At 61.9% G+C, this 18177-nt stretch overlaps 2 protein-coding genes across 2 annotated transcripts in view; one reads left to right on the forward strand and one right to left on the reverse strand.

Annotated features, from left to right (window-relative positions):
- LOC309888972 (integrin alpha-M-like) overlaps positions 1 to 12267 on the forward strand; it is a gene marked incomplete at both ends in the record, with an annotated part of 12643 nt that extends 376 nt beyond the window's left edge. The window contains 12 exons of the mRNA XM_082781631.1: positions 204 to 277; positions 2039 to 2180; positions 2743 to 2850; positions 2957 to 3036; positions 3135 to 3212; positions 4716 to 4797; positions 4895 to 5002; positions 6228 to 6296; positions 7049 to 7162; positions 9223 to 9315; positions 11946 to 12056; positions 12157 to 12267. Of these exons, the coding sequence (XP_082637757.1) occupies positions 204 to 277; positions 2039 to 2180; positions 2743 to 2850; positions 2957 to 3036; positions 3135 to 3212; positions 4716 to 4797; positions 4895 to 5002; positions 6228 to 6296; positions 7049 to 7162; positions 9223 to 9315; positions 11946 to 12056; positions 12157 to 12267 (1170 nt within the window). The remainder of the gene's footprint in view (positions 1 to 203; positions 278 to 2038; positions 2181 to 2742; positions 2851 to 2956; positions 3037 to 3134; positions 3213 to 4715; positions 4798 to 4894; positions 5003 to 6227; positions 6297 to 7048; positions 7163 to 9222; positions 9316 to 11945; positions 12057 to 12156) is intronic.
- Positions 12268 to 14008: 1741 nt separating this feature from the next.
- LOC309888891 (cytochrome c oxidase subunit 6A2, mitochondrial-like) lies at positions 14009 to 17855 on the reverse strand. Its single transcript, XM_082781522.1, has 3 exons — positions 17541 to 17855; positions 15314 to 15456; positions 14009 to 14229 (listed from the first exon to the last, which is right to left on the reverse strand). Exons 1-3 carry the CDS (start codon positions 17821 to 17823, stop codon positions 14149 to 14151), a joined length of 507 nt encoding a protein of 168 aa, XP_082637648.1. The 5' UTR covers positions 17824 to 17855; the 3' UTR covers positions 14009 to 14148.
- Positions 17856 to 18177: the final 322 nt, after the last annotated feature.

Below are 18177 nucleotides of genomic sequence, written 5' to 3' on the forward strand. Positions count from 1 at the left end.
GGTGGGGATTTGGGGTGGGGGTTTTTGGGTGTGGATTTGGGGTTGGGATTTGGGGTCGGGTTATTGGGGTGGGGATTTGGGGTCCAGATATTGGGGTGGGGGTTTTGGGGTGGGGATTTTAGGGTCGGGGATTTGGGGTGGGGATTTGGGGTGGGATTAGGGGGGCTTTGGGGTGGGCTGACAGCCCGGGGCCGCCCCCCCAGCTGCCCTTCGAGAAGAACTGCGGGGCCGACGCCGTCTGCCAGGACGACCTGCGGCTCTCCTGCCGCTTTGGGGGGTACGGGACCCCCGGGACCCCGAGGGGACCCCAAAAAAACAAGACCCCCCCGGACCCCAAAGATGGCCCCAAATGGCCCTAAATGGCCCCAAATGGCCCCATTGACCCCAATGGCCCCAAATGGCCACAGATGGCCCCAAATGGCCCCAAATGGCCCCAAATGGCCACAAATGGCCCCAAATGGCCCCATTGACCCCAAATATCCCCAAATGGCCCCAAATGGCCCCAATGGCCCCAAATATCCCCAAATGTCCCCAAGTGGCCCCATTGACCCCAATGGCCCCAAATGGCCACAGATGGCCCCAAATGGCCCCAATGGCCCCAAATGGTCCCATTGACCCCAATGGCCCCAAATGGCCCCAAATGGCCCCAAAAGTCCCCAAATGGACCCCATTGACCCCAAATATCCCCAAATGGCCCCAAATGGCCCCATTGACCCCAAATATCCCCAGATGGCCCCAAATGGCCCCAAATGGCCCCATTGACCCCAAATAGCCCCAAATGGCCCCAAATAGCCCCAAATGGCCCCAATGGCCCCAAATGGACCCCATTGACCCCAAATGACCCCCATTGACTCCTAATATCCCCCATTGACCCCAAATATTCCCACTGATCCCAAATGTCCCCAAATGGTCCTAAATGACCCCAAATGGTCCTAAATGCCCCCAAACGTCCCCCCATTGACCCCAAATGTCCCCCCCAGGCCCGAGGAGCTGGTGGTGGGGCAGAGCGAGGCCGTGGCCGTCCAGGTCACCCCAAATATTCCCACTGACCCCAAACGCCCCCATTGACCCCAATGTCCCCAAATGTCCCCACTGATCCCAAATGTCCCCAAATGGTCCTAAATGACCCCAAATGACCCCAAATGCCCCCTATTGACTCCAAATGCCCCCCACTGACCCCAAATGCCCCCCATTGACCGTAATGTCCCCCATTGAACCCAATGCTCCCCAATGACTCCTAATATCCCCCATTGACCCCAAATGTTCCCACTGATCCCAAATGTCCCCAAATGGTCCTAAATGACCCCAATTGACCCCATTGACCCCAAACGCCCCCCACTGACCCCAAATGCTCCCCATTGACCCCAATGTCCCCCATTGACCCTAAACAACCCCCAATGACCCCAAATGCCCCCCATTGACTCCTAATGTTCTCCATTGACCCCAAATATTCCCACGGATCCCAAATGTCCCCAAATGGTCCTAAATGACCCCAAATGCCCCCACTGACCCCAAACGCCCCCCACTGACCCCAAACACCCCCATTGACCCCAAATGCCCCCAATGTTCCCCATTGACCCCAAATGCTCCCCATTGACCCCAAATATTCCCACTGATCCCAAATGCCCCCAAATGGTCCCAAACGTCCCCAAATGGTCCTAAATGACCCCAAACGCCCCCAAATGTCCCCCCCAGGCCCGAGGAGCTGGTGGTGGGGCAGAGCGAGGCCGTGGCTGTCCAGGTCACCCCAAATATTCCCACTGACCCGAAACGCCCCCATTGACCCCAATGTCCCCCATTGACCCCAAATGCCCCCCATTGACCCCATTGACCCCGAACACCCCCTATGAACCCCAAATGTTCCCCATTGACCCCAAACGCCCCCCATTGACCCCAAATGACCCCATTGACCCCAAATGCTCCCCATTGACTCCTAATATCCCCCATTGACCCCAAATGTCCCCACTGATCCCAAACGTCCCCAAATGCCCCCAAATGACCCCAAATGGTCCTAAATGCCCCCAAATGTCCCCCCCAGGCCCGAGGAGCTGGTGGTGGGGCAGAGCGAGGCCGTGGCCGTCCAGGTCACCCTGGGGAACCGCGGGGAGGACTCGTACGGGGCCCGCGTCCGCCTGCTGCACCCCGAGGCCCTCTCCTACCGCAGGGCCCGGGTCCTCCAGGTACCCCCGGGGGGCTCCCCCCCCCCCAGGGACCCCCCCCCAAAAAAGAAAGGGAGAGGGGGGATCCCCAAGACCCCTCCCGGGGGGGAGCGGGGGCAGCGGGACCCCTCCGGACACCCCCTGGAGTGGACTCGAGGGCCCCAAAATCCCTACAAGTGACCCCAAAACACAACTGGAGCCACTGGAGACCCCCAAATCCCCTACAAGTGACCCCAAAAAACAACTGGACACCCTGGAGATGCCCAAATCCCCTCGAAATGACCCCAAAACCCAACTGGACCCCCTCCAGATGACCTCAAGACCCCCCACATCCCCTCATGACCCCTCAAATCCCCTACAAGTGACCCCAAAACACAACTGAACACCCTGGAGATGCCCAAATCCCCTCCAAATGACCCCAAAACCCAACTGGACCCCCCCCAGATACCCCAAGACCCCCCCCAAACCCCCTCCAGACGCCCCCCAAACCCACCCCAACCCCCTCCCCTACCCCCCCCAAACCCTCCCCCACCCCCCCCCCACCCCCCCCGTCACCCCCCCCAACCCCCCCCCCCCATCCCAGTCCCGCAGGCGGTCGCCGTCCCTGCACTGCAGCTCGGAGCCGGCGGGGGGCGGGCGCCGCAGCACCGTCTGCCTGGTCAACCCCCCCGTGCTGCGCCCCGACGACGAGGTGGGGTGTCCCCTCCCCCCCCCGACCCCCCCCAGCGTCCCCCCACCCCCCCCACGTGACCCTCACCCCCCCCCCCCCCCGATGTCCCCTCCCCCCCCCCCCCAAGGTGACCTTCGCCGTCACCCTGGACGTGCCCCACGGCGCCGAGCTGGGGGACGAGTTGGAGGTGGTGGCCAACGCCAGCAGGTGAGGGGGGGGGGGGGGGCGGGGTCATGACGTCACGCGATGACGTCACGCGATGACGTCACGTCACGCGATGCCTGATGGGCGATGACGTCACGCAGCGACAACGGGGGGCGCGCCGGCCCCGAGGAGCGCGCCCGCCTGCCGGTGGCCTACAGCGTCCTGCTGGTGCTCGCCAGGTAGCGACCCCGTGACCCCAAGACCCCGCCCAACTTGTCCCTTGACCCCAAGACCCCGCCCAAAATGTCCTTTGACCCCAAGACCCCGCCCAACGTGTCCCATGCCCTCAAGACCCCGCCCAACATGTCCTTGGCCCCCAAGACCCTGCCCAACGTGTCCATTGTCCCATTGACCCCGCCCAACTTGTCCCATGACACAAAGACCCCGCCCAACTTGTCCCTTGTCCCATTGACCAACCCAACTCATCCCATGTCCCCAAGACCCCGCCCAAAATGTCCCTTGACCCCAAGACCCCGCCCAACTTGTCCCATGTCCCATTGACCCCCCCAATGTGTCCCTTGACCCCAAGACCCCGCCCAACATGTCCTTGGTCCCCAAGACCCCGCCCAACTTGTCCCATGTCCCATTGACCAACCCAACACGTCCCATGTCCCCAAGACCCCGCCCAACGTGTCCATTGTCCCATTGACCCCGCCCAACTTGTCCCATGTCCCGTTGACCAACCCAACGCGTCCCTTGACCCCAAGACCCCGCCCAATATGTCTTTGGTCCCCAAGACCCCGCCCAAAATGTCCCTTGACCCCAAGACCCCGCCCAACTTGTCCCATGTCCCATTGACCCCCTCAACCCGTCATTTGACCCCAAGACCCCGCCCAAAGCCCCCCTTGACCCCAAGACCCCGCCCAACTTGTCCCTTGACCCCAAGACCCCGCCCAATGCGTCCCTTGACCCCAAGACCCCGCCCAACTTCCCCATGTCCCATTGACCCCGCCCAACTTGTCCCTTGACCCCAAGACCCCGCCCAACTTGTCCCATGTCCCATTGACCCCCCCAACTCATCCCTTGGCCCCCAAGACCCCGCCCAACGTGTCCATTGTCCCATTGACCCCGCCCAACTTGTCCCATGACACAAAGACCCCGCCCAACTTGTCCCTTGTCCCATTGACCAACCCAACGCAGTTCATGACCCCAAGACCCCGCCCAATGCGTCCCTTGACCCCAAGACCCCGCCCAAAATGTCCTTGGTCCTCAAGACCCCGCCCAACTTGTCCCATGTCCCATTGACCAACCCAAACGTTGTCCAAGACCCCAAGACCCCGCCCAACGTGTCCCATGTCCCCAAGACCCCGCCCAAAATGTCCCTTGTCCCATTGACCCACCCAACGCGTTTGTTGACCCCAAAGTCCCCCCCAAAGCCCCCCTTGACCCCAAGACCCCACCCAACGTGTCCCATGTCCCATTGAACCCCCCAACACATCCCATGACCCCAAAGCCCCCCCAAGCCCCCCCTTGACCCCAAAGCCCCCCCCCACCCCCCCCTTGACCCCCAGACCCCGCCCAACTCCCCCCCGTCCCATTGACCCCCAACCCCCCCCCTTGACCCCAAACCCCCCCCAACGCCCCTCCACGACCCCCCCCCGCCCCCCACCCCCCCCGCCATGACCCCCCTCACCCCCCCCTCACCCCCCCCGACCCCTCCCCTCCCCTCCCCCCCCCCGCAGCCTCCCGGACTCCACCCCCTACGCCAACGTCTCCGCGGGGTCGGGGCCCCCCCGCAGCGTCCCCGTGCGCCACCACTACCAGGTGAGGCCACGCCCCCTCGGGAGGACACGCCCACCTCGAGGCCACGCCCTCCTGGGGCCACGCCCACCTTGACCACGCCCCCTTCCCCCCCCCCCAGGTGCAGGTGCTGGGCCAGCGCCGCCCCCCCCTCGCCGTCTCCTTCCTGGTGCCCGTGGCGCTGGGCGGGGCCCAGCTGTGGGCGGGGCTGGAGGCGGAGCCCCCGCAGGTAACGCCCCCTCCCGGGACGCGCCCACCAATCCCCACGGACCCCGTGGACCCGTTGACCCCAAATGGCCCCAAACGGCCCCAAATGGCCCCAAAATGGCCCCAAAATGGCCCCAAAATGGCCCCAAATGGACCCAAATGGCCCCAAAATGGCCCCAAATGGCCCCAAAATGGCCCGAAATGGCCCCAAATGGCCCCAAAATGGCCTCAAAATGGCCCCAAAATGGCCTCAAAATGGCCCGAAATGGTCCCAAAATGGCCCCATTGACCCCATTGACCCCATTGACCCCAAATGTCCCCAAATGGCCCCAAAATGGCCCCATTGACCCCGAGAATCCCCAAATGGCCCGAAATGGCCTGAAATGGCCCCAAAATGGCCTGAAATGGCCCCAAAATGGACTCAAATGGCCCCAAATGGCCCCAAATGGCCCCAAATGGCCCCAAAATGGCCTCAAAATGGCCCCAATGTCCCCATTGACCCCAAATGTCCCCCAATGGCCCCAAATGGCCTCAAAATGGCCTCAAAATGGCCTCAAAATGGCCCCAAATGGCCCTAAATGGCCTCATTGACCCGAAATGTCCCAAAATGGCCCTAAATGGCCCCAAATGGCCTCATTGACCCCATTGACCCCACATGTCCCGAAATGGCCTGAAATGGCCCAAAATGGTCCCAAAATGGCCCCAAATGGCCCCAAAATGGCCCCAAATGTCCCCCAATGACCCCAAATGGCCTCAAAATGGCCTCAAAATGGCCCCAAAATGGCCCCAAAATGGCCCCAAATGGCCCTAAATGGCCTCAAAATGGCCTTAAAATGGCCTCAAATGTCTCCAAATGGCCCCAAAATGGCCCGAAATTGCCTCATTGACCCCAAATGGCCCCAAATGGCCCCAAAATGTCCCCATTGATCCCAATAATACCCAAATGGCCCCAAATGGCCCCAAATGGCCCCAAATGGCCCCAAATGGTCCCAAAATGGCCCCAAAATGCCCCCAAATGTCCCCAAATCCCCAATTTTTCTCCCAAACGGCCCCAAAACTGCCCCAAATCCCCCCGTTGACCCCCAAATCCCCCCCAGATCCCCCAAAGTCCCCAAATCCCCAATTTTTCCCCCAAACGGCCCCAAAACTGCCCCAAATCCCCCCGTTGACCCCCAAATCCCCCCCAGATCCCCCAAAGTCCCCAAATCCCCAATTTTCGCCCCCAAATCCCCCCCCTCCCCCCCCAGTGCCACCCGGTCGCCGACCACCCGGGGGTCCCCGACTTCGCCGCCCGCCTGCGCCAGCGCCCGGTGGTGGTGAGCCCCGCCCCCTCGGGACACGCCCCCCTTAAGCCCCGCCCCCCTTAGACCCCGCCCCCTTAGACCCCGCCCCCTTCAAACCCCGCCCCCTTAAGCCCCGCCCCCTTAAACCCCACCCCTTTATACTCAGCCCTTTAGACCCCTCCCTTTAGACCCCTCCCCTTTAAGCCCCTCCCCTTTAGACCCCTCCCCCCGAGACTCCACCCCCTGAGACCCCACCCCCTGAGGCCCCTCCCCCCTAATCCCCGCCCCCCTTAAGCCCCACCCCCTTTGGCCCCCATCCCTTTAAGCCACACCCCCTCCCTCCCACCCCTTTAGACCCCTCCCTTTAAGCCCCTCCCCTTTAGACCCCGCCCCTTTAGACTCCGCCCCCTGAGCCCCCACCCCCTGAGGCCCCGCCCCCTCAGACCCCTCCCCTTTTGACCCCTCCCCTTTTGACCCCACCCCTTTAGGCCACGCCCCCTCTTTCCTCCCTTTAGACCCCACCCCTTTATACTCAACCCCTTTAGACCCCGCCCCCTGAGACCCCGACCCCTGAGGCCCCTCCCCCTAAGCCCCTCCCCCTCTAAGCCCCGCCCCCTTTTGACCCCACCCCCCAGACCCTGCCCCCATAGAACCCACCCCTTTAGACCCCGCCCCCTCAGACCCCGCCCCCTGAGACTCCACCCCCTGAGGCCCCTCCCCCCTAAGCCCCTCCCCTCTAAGCCCCGCCCCCTCTAATCCCCGCCCCCTTTTGGCCCCGCCCCCAGGACTGCTCGGTGGCCGCGTGCCGGGAGCTGCGCTGCGGGGTGGGGGCGCTGGAGCCCCCCCGGGGCGTGGCCTTCAGCATGGGGGGGGCCCTGCGCACCGATTGGCTGCTGCAGGTCAGGGGGCGGGGCCAAGGGGGGGCGGGGCCTCCGGGGGGGAGGGGCCTCGAGGGGGTTACGGGGGGTTAGGGGGGGATATGGGGGGGTTATGGGGGGGTTATGGGGTCATGGGGTCATGGGGTCAGTTATGGGGTCATGGGGTCATGGGGGGGTCATGGGGTCATGGGGGGTCATGGGGTCAGTTATGGGGTCAGTTATGGGGTCATGGGGTCATGGGGGGGTTATGGGGTCATGGGGGGTCATGGAGGGGTCATTGGGGGCGTTATGGGGTCATGGGGGGTTATGGGGGGTTATGGAGGGGTTATGGGGTCATGGGGGTTATGGGGAGGTCATGGGGGTTATGGGGTCAGTTATAGGGTCATGGAGTCATGGGGTGGGGTCATTGGGGGGTTATGGGGTCATGGGGGGTTATGGGGTCGGTTATGGGGTTGGTTCTGGGGTCAGTTATGGGGTCCATTTTGGGGTCATTTTTGGGGTCGGTTTTGGGGTCAGTTTTAGGGTCAGTTATGGGGTCAGTTACAGGGTTGGTTTGGGGTCAGTGACGGGGTCTGTTATGGGGTCAGTTTTGGGGTCATTTTTGGGGTCGCTTTGGGGTCAGTTATGGGGTCAGTTACGAGGTCAGTTATGGGGTCGGTTCATGGGGTCGGTTACGGGGTCAGTTTTGGGGTCAGTTATGGGATCGGTTACAGGGTCAGTTTTGGGGTCATTTTTGGGGTCAGTTACGGGGTCAGTTTTGGGGTCGGTTTGGGGTCATTTTTGGGGTCAGTTATAGGATCAGTTTTGGGGTCAGTTATGGGGTCGGTTCATGGGGTCGGTTACGGGGTCAGTTTTGGGGTCGGTTTGGGGTCAGTTATAGAGTCAGTTATAGGGTCAGTTATGGGGTCATTTTCGGGGTCATTTTTGGGGTCACTTTGGGGTCAGTTTTGGGGTCGCTTTGGGGTGGCTTTGGGGTCACTTTGGGGTCAGTTCTGGGGTCAGTTATGGGGTCGATTATGGGGTCAGTCATAGGGTCGGATATGGGGTCGGTTATGGGGTCAGTTTTGGGGTCAGTTATAGGGTCAGTTACAGGGTCATTTTTGGGGTCCCTTTGGGGTGGCTTTGGGGTCATTTATGGGGTCGGTTCTGGGGTCGGTTCTGGGGTCAGTTTTGGGGTCAGTTATAGGGTCAGTTATGGGGTCATTTTTGGGGTCGCTTTGGGGTCTCTTTGGGGTCACTTTGGGGTCGCTTTGGGGTCTCTTTGGGGTCGCTTTGGGGTCCCTTTGGGGTCGCTTTGGGGTCGCTTTGGGGTCAGTTATGGGGTCGGTTTGGGGTCATTTTTGGGGTCAGTTATGGGGTCAGTTATAGGGTCAGTTATGGGGTCAATTTTGGGGTCAGTTATGGGGTCGGTTCTGGGGTCAGTTATAGGATCCGTTTTGGGGTCAGTTTTCGGGGTCATTTTCGGGGTCGCTTTGGGGTCCCTTTGGGGTCACTTTGGGGTCGCTTTGGGGTCACTTTGGGGTTGCTTTGGGGTCGCTTTGGGGTCAGTTATAGGGTCATTTATGGGGTCAGTTATGGGGTCAGTTATGGGGTCAGTTATAGGATCTGTTTTGGGGTCATTTTTGGGGTCATTTTCGGGGTCGGTTCAGGGGTCCCTTTGGGGTCCCTTTGGGGTCAGTTTTGGGGTCAGTTATAGGGTCAGTTACAGGGTCATTTTCGGGGTCACTTTGGGGTCGCTTTGGGGTCAATTTTGGGGTCAGTTATAGGGTCAGTTATGGGGTCGGTTATAGGATCCGTTCTGGGGTCATTTTTGGGGTCACTTTGGGGTCACTTTGGGGTCACTTTGGGGTCAGTTATGGGGTCGGTTACGGGGTCAGTTTTGGGGTCAGTTACGAGGTCAGTTATAGGGTCCGTTCTGGGGTCGGTTTTGGGGTTGGTTATGGGGTCAGTTACAGGGTCATTTTTGGGGTCTCTTTGGGGTCTCTTTGGGGTCTCTTTGGGGTCTCTTTGGGGTCCCTTCGGGGTCCCTTTGGGGTCCCTTTGGGGTCATTTATGGGGTCGCTGCCGTGTCCCCCCCCCAGCTGGGGCTGCCCAGGGTGTCCCTGCAGAGCTCGGCCCGGCTGCACTTCGAGGAGCGGCGCTACCGCAACGCCGGGGGGCCCGGCCGGCTGCAGGTGGGGGTGTGGGGCAGGGGGGGGACCCCAAATGTGTGGGGCAGGGGATGGGGATCCCAAATGTGTGGGGCAGGGGGGGGACCCCAAATGTGTGGGGCAGGGGGGGGACCCCAAATGTGTGGGGCAGGGGATGGGGGGCCCAAATGTGTGGGGCAGGGGGTGGGGACCCCAAATGTGTGGGGCAGGGGGGGGACCCCAAATGTGTGGGGCTGGGGATGGGGACCCCAAATGTGTGGGGCAGGGGGTGGGGACCGCAAATGTGTGGGGCAGGGGGGGGGGACACCAAATGTGTGGGGCAGGGGAGGGGGAGCCCAAATGTGTGGGGCAGAAAGGGGGACCCCAAATGTGTGGGGCAGGGGATGGGGGGCCCAAATGTGTGGGGCAGGGGGGGGACCCCAAATGTGTGGGGCAGGGGATGGGGACCCCAAATGTGTGGGGCAGGGGATGGGACCCCAAATGTGTGGGGCAGGGGATGGGGGGCCCAAATGTGTGGGGCAGACACGGGGGGACCCCAAATGTGTGGGGCAGGGGGGGGGGACCCCAAATGTGTGGGGCAGGGGAGGGGGGGCCCTAAATGTATGGGGCAGGGGAGGGGGGGCCCAAATGTGTGGGGCAGGGGGTGGGGACCCCAAATGTGTGGGGCAGGGGATGGGGACCCCAAATGTGTGGGGCAGGGGGTGGGGACCCCAAATGTGTGGGGCAGGGGAGGGGGGGCCCTAAATGTGTGGGGCAGGGGAGGGGGGGCCCAAATGTGTGGGGCAGGGGGTGGGGACCCCAAATGTGTGGGGCAGGGGTGGGACCCCAAATGTGTGGGGCAGGGGAGGGGGACCCCAAATGTGTGGGGCAGGGGGGGGACCCGAAATGTGTGGGGCAGGGGGTGGGGGGCCCAAATGTGTGGGGTAGGGGGGGGACCCCAAATGTGTGGGGCAGGATATGGGGGGCCCAAATGTGTGGGGCAGGGGATGGGGACCCCAAATGTGTGGGGCAGGGGATGGGGACCCCAAATGTGTGGGGCAGGGGGGGACCCCAAATGTGTGGGGCAGGGGGTGGGGACCGCAAATGTGTGGGGCAGGGGGGGGACCCCAAATGTGTGGGGCAGGGGGTGGGGGGCCCAAATGTGTGGGGCAGGGGGGGGACCCCAAATGTGTGGGGCAGGGGATGGGGACCCCAAATGTGTGGGTCGCTATGGGGCTGCCCCATAAGTATAGATCTATGGGGCAGCCCCACACCTTCGTGTCCCTATGGGGCCACCCCACAAGTGTTGATCTATGGGTCCGCCCCATATATGTGTGTCCATCTATGGGTCCACCCCACAAGTTTGAATCTATGGGGCAGCCCCCCAAGTGTGGGTCTTTATGGGGCAGCCCCACACCTTTGTGTCCCTATGGGGCAGCCCCGAAGTGTGTGTCTCTATGGGTCCACCCCACAAGTGTCCATCTATGGGGCAGCCCCCCAAGTGTGTGTCTCTATGGGTCTGCCCCCCAAGTTTGAATCTATGGGGCAGCCCCCCAAGTGTGGGTCTCTATGGGGCCGCCCCACACCTTCGTGTCCCTATGGGGCAGCCCCATAAGTGCGGATCTATGGATCTCAATGGGACCACCCCACAAGTGTCCATCTATGGGGCAGCCCCACAAGTGTGGGTCGCTGTGGGTCCGCCCCACAAGTGTCCATCTATGGGGCAACCCCACACCTGTGTCTCTCTAAGGGTCCGCCCCATAAGTGCGGATCTATGGATCCCAATGGGACCACCCCACAAGCGTCAATCTATGGGGCAGCCCCATAAGTCCGGATCTATGGGGCAGCCCCACAAGTGCCCATCTATGGGGCAGGTGCAGACGGAGCTGGAGGTCCTGGCCCCCCCCCGGCCCCTGTGTCCCTATGGGGCCACCCCACAAGTGTTGATCTATGGGTCCGCCCCATATATGTGTGTCGCTATGGGGCAGCCCCCCAAGTGTGGGTCTCTATGGGTCTCCCCCACAAGTGTCCATCTATGGGGCAGCCCCACACCTGTGTCTCTCTATGGGGCAGCCCTATAAGTGAGGATCTATGGATCCCTATGGGTCCGCCCCATATATGTGTGTCCATCTATGGGTCCGCCCCACAAGTGTGGCTCTCTATGGGTGCGCCCCACAAGTGCGGATCTATGGGGCAGCCCCCCAAGTGTGGGTCTCTATGGGGCAGCCCCATAAGTGCGGATCTATGGATCTCAATGGGACCACCCCACAAGTGTCAATCTATAGGTCCGCCCCATATATGTGTGTCTCTATGGGTCTGCCCCACAAGTGTCCATCTATGGGTCCACCCCCCAAGTGTGGGTCTCTATGGGGCAGCCCCACACCTGTGTCTCTCTATGGGGCAGCCCCATAAGTGCGGATCTATGGATCCCTATGGATCCACCCAATAATTGTCAATCTATGGGGCAGCCCCCCAAGTGTGGGTCTCTATGGGTCTCCCCCACAAGTGTCAATCTATGGGGCAGCCCCACACCTGTGTCTCTCTATGGGGCAGCCCCATAAGTGCGGATCTATGGATCCCTATGGGTCCGCCCCATAACTGTCAATCTATGGGGCAGCCCCACAAGTGTGGGTCGCTGTGGGTCCGCCCCATAAGTGTGGGTCTCCGTGGGGCAGGTGCAGACGGAGCTGGAGGTCCTGGCCCCCCCCCGGCCCCTGCCCCTGGTGCTGGGGGGCAGCGCGGGGGGGCTGCTGCTGCTGGCGCTGCTGGCGCTGGGGCTGCAGAAGGTGAGGGGCGGGGCCCGGGGGGGACACGCCCAGCGGGAGGCCCCGCCCCCTCCCGCCTGACCACGCCCCTCCCTCTCTGGCCCCGCCCCCTCCCTTCTAGCTCGGCTTCTTCCGCCGCCGCTACAAGGAGATGCTGCAGGGGGGCGACCCCCAGGGACCCCCCCCACAGGGACCCCCCCCACAGGGACCCCCCCAAGAGACCCACGGATGACCGGGGGGGGGCGGCTATGGGGCGGATGTGGGGCTGGGAGGGGGCTGGGGGGGTTCTATGGGGCTGCTATGGGGCGGCTATGGGGCAGCTATGGGTCTGGGAGGGGGTCTATGGGGCTGCTATGGGGGGCTATGGGGCGGATGTGGGGCAGCTGTGGGGCTGGGAGGGGTCTGTGGGGCAGTTATGGGGCTGGGAGGGGGCTATGGGGTGGTTATGGGGCAGCTATGGGGCGGATGTGGGGCAGATGTGGGGCGGGGAGGGGTCTGTGGGGTGGTTATGGGGCAGCTATGGGGCTGGGAGGGGTCTATGGGGGGGCTATGGGGCAGCTATGGGGCAACTATGGGGCAGTTATGGGGCGGATGTGGGGCAGATGTGGGGCGGGGAGGGGGTCTATGGGGCAGCTATGGGGCTGGGAGGGGTCTATGGGGCAGCTATGGGGGGCTATGGGGCAGTTATGGGGCGGATGTGGGGCAGATGTGGGGCTGGGGGGGTTCTATGGGGCTGCTATGGGGCGGATGTGGGGCAGCTGTGGGGCTGGGGGGGGCTCTATGGGGTGGTTATGGGTCGGGTATGGGGCAGATGTGGGGCAGATGTGGGGCGGGGAGGGGGTCTATGGGGTGGTTATGGGGCGGGTATGGGGGTGTATGGGGCAGTTATGGGGGAATATGGGGTGGTTATGGGGGGCTATGGGGCAGATTTGGGGGTCTATGGGGCAGTTATGGGGCAGCTATGGGGTTGGGGGGAGTCTATGGGGTGGTTATGGGGGGCTATGGGGGGCTATGGGGGGCTATGGGGCGGATGTGGGGCAGCTGTGGGGCTGGGAGGCGTCTATGGGGTGGCTATGGGGCGGATGTGGGGCAGCTATGGGGCTGGGGGGGCTATGGGGGGGCTATGGGGCAGGTGTGGGGCGGATATGGGGTGGTTATAGGGGGCTATGGGGCACTTTGGGGGGACTATGGGGCTGCTATGGGGCAGGTGTGGGGCTGGGGGGGCTATGAAGGGGCTGGGGGGCAGATGTGGGGTGGTTATGGGGGGTTATGGGGGGCTATGGGGCTGCTTTGGGGCGGGTGTGGGGTGGTTATGGGGGCTATGGGGCTGCTATGGGGCAGCTGTGGGGCGCCGTGGGGCTGCCCCACTGATCTCACGCTGTCACCAATAAAGTGTCTGCGCCCCACAGCGCTATGGGGCTGGCAATCTGTGGGGCTGGGGGTCGCGTGCGCCGTGGGGCAGATGTGGGGACCCTATGGGGCAGGCTGCTATGGGGCAGGCTGCTATGGGGCAGGCCACTATGGGGCAGGTCACTATGGGGCAGACCTCTATGGGGCAGACCCCTATAGGGCAGACCCCTATGGGGCAGACCGCTATAGGGCGGGCCGCTATGGGGCAGGCCGCTATGGGGCGGGCCGCTATGGGGCGGGTTGCTATGGGGAAGACCTCTATGGGGCAGACCCCTATGGGGCAGACCCCTATGGGACAGACTGCTATGGGGCAGACCACTATGGGGCAGGACACAAGGATGCTATGGGTCAGGCCGCTATGGGTCAGGCTGCTATGGGGCAGACATGGGGATGCTATGGGGCAGGTGGACACTATGGGGCAGGACAAGAGGCCGCTATGGGGCAGGATTCTATGGGGCAGGCCGCTCTGGGGCAGGACACAAGGATGCTATGGGGCAGGCCGCTATGGGGCAGGATTCTATGGGGCAGGAGGCCGCTATGGGGCAGGACACGAGGACGCCGTGGGTCAGGCCAGACCATTTATTGCCATGGGGTCAGACCCCTATGGGGTCAGACCCTATGGGGTCAGACCCCTATAGGGCAGGCCGCTATGGGGCAGGCCGCTATGGGGCGGGCCGCTATGGGGCAGGCCGCCGTGGGTCGCTCAGTGCTCGTAGCCGTGGGGCAGGGGGTTGGCGTGGGGGTTGTGGAACAGCGTGTGCTGCCCGTCGCCCCACGGGAACGGCTGCGGGGACGGGGACGGGGTCAGTGGGGCGGACCCATAGGGGCCCTATAGGACCCATAGGGGCCCATGGGACCCTACAGGACCCCATAGGGCCCTATAGGATCCCATAGAGCCCCATAGGACCCATAGGGACCCATAGGGACCCATAGGACCCTATAGGACCCCATAGGACCCTATAGGATCCCATAGGATCCCATAGGACCCTATAAGACCCATAGGGCCCCATAGGACCCTATAAGACCCATAGGGCCCCATAGGACCCTATAGGATCCCATAGGACCCATAGGACCCCATAGGACCCTATAGGGCCCATAGGACCCCATAGAGTCCCATAGGACCCATAGGACCCTATAAGACCCCATAAGAACCCACAGAACCCCAGAGGACCCTATAGGACCCATAGGACCCCATAGAGCCCCATAAGACCCCATGGGACCCTATAGGACCCTATAGGAACCATAGGGGCCCATAGGACCCTATAAGACCCATACAACCCCATAGGGACCCCATATGACCCCATAGACCCCCCATATCCCCCCCATAGCCCCCCATAGTCCCCCCATACAACCCCATATCCCCCCCATATGACCCCATATGACCCCATATGACCCCATACGACCCCATAGCCCCCCATAACCCCCCCATATCCCCCATATCCCCCCATAGCCCCCCATAGCCCCCCATATCCCCCCATATGACCCCATATGACCCCATATCCCCCCATACGACCCCATAGAGACCCCATATCCCCCCATATCCCCCCATATCCCCCCATATGACCCCATATCCCCCCCATATCCCCCCATATCCCCCCCATAACCCCCCATACCCCCCCATAGACCCCCCATACAACCCCATAAGACCCCATAGGGACCCCATAGCCCCCCATAGACCCCCCATATCCCCCCATATCCCCCCATATCCCCCCATATCCCCCCATACGACCCCATATCCCCCCATATCCCCCCATATGACCCCATATCCCCCCCATATCCCCCCATAACTCCCCATATCCCCCCATACGACCCCATATCCCCCCCATATCCCCCCCATATCCCCCCCATATCCCCCCCATAGCCCCCACCTTGGTGCGGATGCGCAGGTGGTGGTAGGGCACGAAGGGCACCCTTGGGTGCTGCTGGCGCCGCTGCTGCAGCCACACGTTGAGGGCGCACACCCCCACCGCCGGCAGCGCCACCACGAACGACAGCGCCCGCCACGTCCGCCCTGGCACCCAAAACCAGAGGGTTTTCACCCAAAACGCAGGCCCGGATCCCACCCGGAACATCAGTCCCGAAAGACCCGGTTCCGCCCCAAAATGTGGTCCCAGTTCTGCCCCGAAATGTGGTCCTGATTCTGCCCCAAAATGCCATCCCCAAAAGACCCGGTTCTGACCCAAAATCTGGTCCCGGTTCCGACCCAAAACATCATCCCCAAAAGACCCGGTTCTGACCCAAAATGCAGGCCTGGTTCCGCCCCAAAACATCATTCCCGAAAGACCCAATTCCGACCCAAAATGTGGTCCCAGTTCCGACTCGAAACATCATTCCCAAAAGACCCGGTTCTGACCCAAAATATCATTCCCGAAAGACCCGTTTCTGACCCAAAACGCTGTTCCTGGAAGACCCGGTTCCGACCCGAAATATCAGTCCCAAAAGTCCCGGTTCCGACCCAAAATGTGGTCCCAGTTCTGCCCCGAAACACTATACCCAAAAGACCTGGTTCTGACCCAAAACACTGTCCCCAAAAGACCCGGTTCTGACCCAAAATGGGGCCCGAAAGACCCGGTTCTGACCCAAAATATCATTCCTGAAAGACCCGGTTCTGACCCAAAATGTGGTCCTGATTCTGCCCCGAAATGCCATCCCCAAAAGTCCCAGTTCTGACCCAAAATGTGGTCCCAATTCCTACCCAAAACATCATCCCCAAAAGACCCGGTTCTGACCCAAAAAGTGGTCCTGATTCTGCCCCAAAACGCAGTCCCCAAAAGCCCCAATTCCACCCCAAATCACGGTCCCCAAAAGCCCTGATTCCACCCCAAAATATGGCCCCGATTCTGCCCCAAAACATGGTCCCTAAAAGCCCCGATTCCACCCCAAAAAACAGTCCCGATTCTGCCCCAAAACGCAGTCCCCAAAAGCTCCAATTCCACCCCAAAAAAATGGTCCCTAAAAGCCCCAGTTCTGCCCCAAAATTTGGTCCCCCAAAACCCCAATTTCACCCCCCAAAAAAAGGTCCCTAAAAGCCCTGATTCTACCCCAAAACGTGGTCCCAATTCCACCCCAAAATGCGCCCCCAAAAAGCCCCGATTCTGCCCCAAAACGTGGCCCCCGATGCCCAAAATGGCTCCCGGCCACCACAAAATGGCTGCCGAGGCCCCGAAAAGCCCCAAATCCCCCCAAAATCACCCCAAAAAGAACAGCTATGGGCCCAGTGACACCTGCTACACCCCAAAACACCCCAAAACCACCATTTTTGACCCAAAACGACCCCAAATCAACCCAAAACACCCCAAAATATCTGAACCCCCCCAGACCCCCCGACACAACCCAAAAGACCCCAAATCACCCCAAAAACACCCCAAAATCATTGACAGCCCCACAAAACCCCAAACGCCCTTGAAACGACCCCAAACCCTCCAAATCCCCCCAAAATCCCCCAAATCCCCCCAATTTCCCCCAAATCCCCCCCAAATCACCCAAATCCCCAATTTTCCCCCTAAAATCCCCCCAAATCCCCCCAACTCCCCCCAAAACCCCCAAAACCCCCCAAAATCCCCCCAAAGGCCCCATAATCCCCCCAATTCCCCCCCAAAATCCCCCCCAAAAAACCCCAAATTCCCAATTTTCCCCCCAAATGCCCCAAATCCCCCCAAAATCCCCCAAATCCCCCCAAATCCCCCCAACCCCTCAAAATTCCCCCAAACCCCCCAAAACTCCCCAAAATCCCCCAAATCCCCATTTTTCCCCCCAATTCCCCCCCAAACCCCCCAAACCCCCAATTTCCCCAAAACCCCCCAGATCCCCCCCAAAATCCCCCCAAACCCCCCCAAATCCCCATTTTTTCCCCCAACCCCCCCCAATTTCCCCCAAATCGCCCCAAAAAAAACCAATTTCCCCCAAAAAAAACCCCAAATCCCCATTTTTTCCCCCAAACCCCCCAATTTCCCCAAAACCCCCCAAAACCCCCCCAAATCCCCCAAATCCCCCCCAAAACCCCCCAATTCCCCCCAAAACCCCCCAAAATCCCCCAAACCCCCCAATTTTCCCCAAAATCCCCCCGTTTCCCCCCAAAAAAATCCCCTCGCTGACCTCCCCCGGGCCCCGCGTGCTGCCCGGCGGCCGAGGCCAGGAGGCGCCGTGGGGCTGCCCCCCAAGTGGCTGCCCCATAAGTGGCTGCCCCATAAGTGGCCGCCCCATAAGTGGCTGCCCCATAAGTGGCTGCCCCATAAGTGGGCGCCCCATAAGTGGGCGCCCCATAAGTGGGCGCCCCATAAGTGGCTGCCCCATAAGTGGCTGCCCCATAAGTGGGCGCCCCATAAGTGGCTGCCCCATAAGTGGCTGCCCCCCAAGTGGGCGCCCCCCAAGCCCCCATGGCTCCGTCTGGGCCCCGGGGTCACCCCTGCCCCACGGCACCGCCCGGGGCCGCCCAATGGGAGCGCGACCCCAAAAATAGCCCAAAGTCACCCAAAAATAGCCCCCGGGGGAGGGGGGGAGCTCGGGGGGGGTGTGGGGAGGACGACGCCGGGCGCTGCCCCATAGATCCGGCCCCATAGATCCCTCCCGGCCCCATAGATCCTTCCCTGCCCCATAGATCTCCCTTCCCTGCCCCATAGATCCTGCCCCATAGATCCCCCTGCCCCATAGATCCCCCCGGCCCCATAGATCCTGCCCCATAGATCCCTCCCTGCCCCATAGATCCTGCCCCACAGATCCCTCCCTGCCCCAT

The sequence above is a fragment of the Aythya marila genome (assembly GCF_965140915.1).
Source record: "Aythya marila genome assembly, chromosome: 31".
Classification (NCBI taxonomy): Eukaryota; Metazoa; Chordata; class Aves; order Anseriformes; family Anatidae; genus Aythya; species Aythya marila.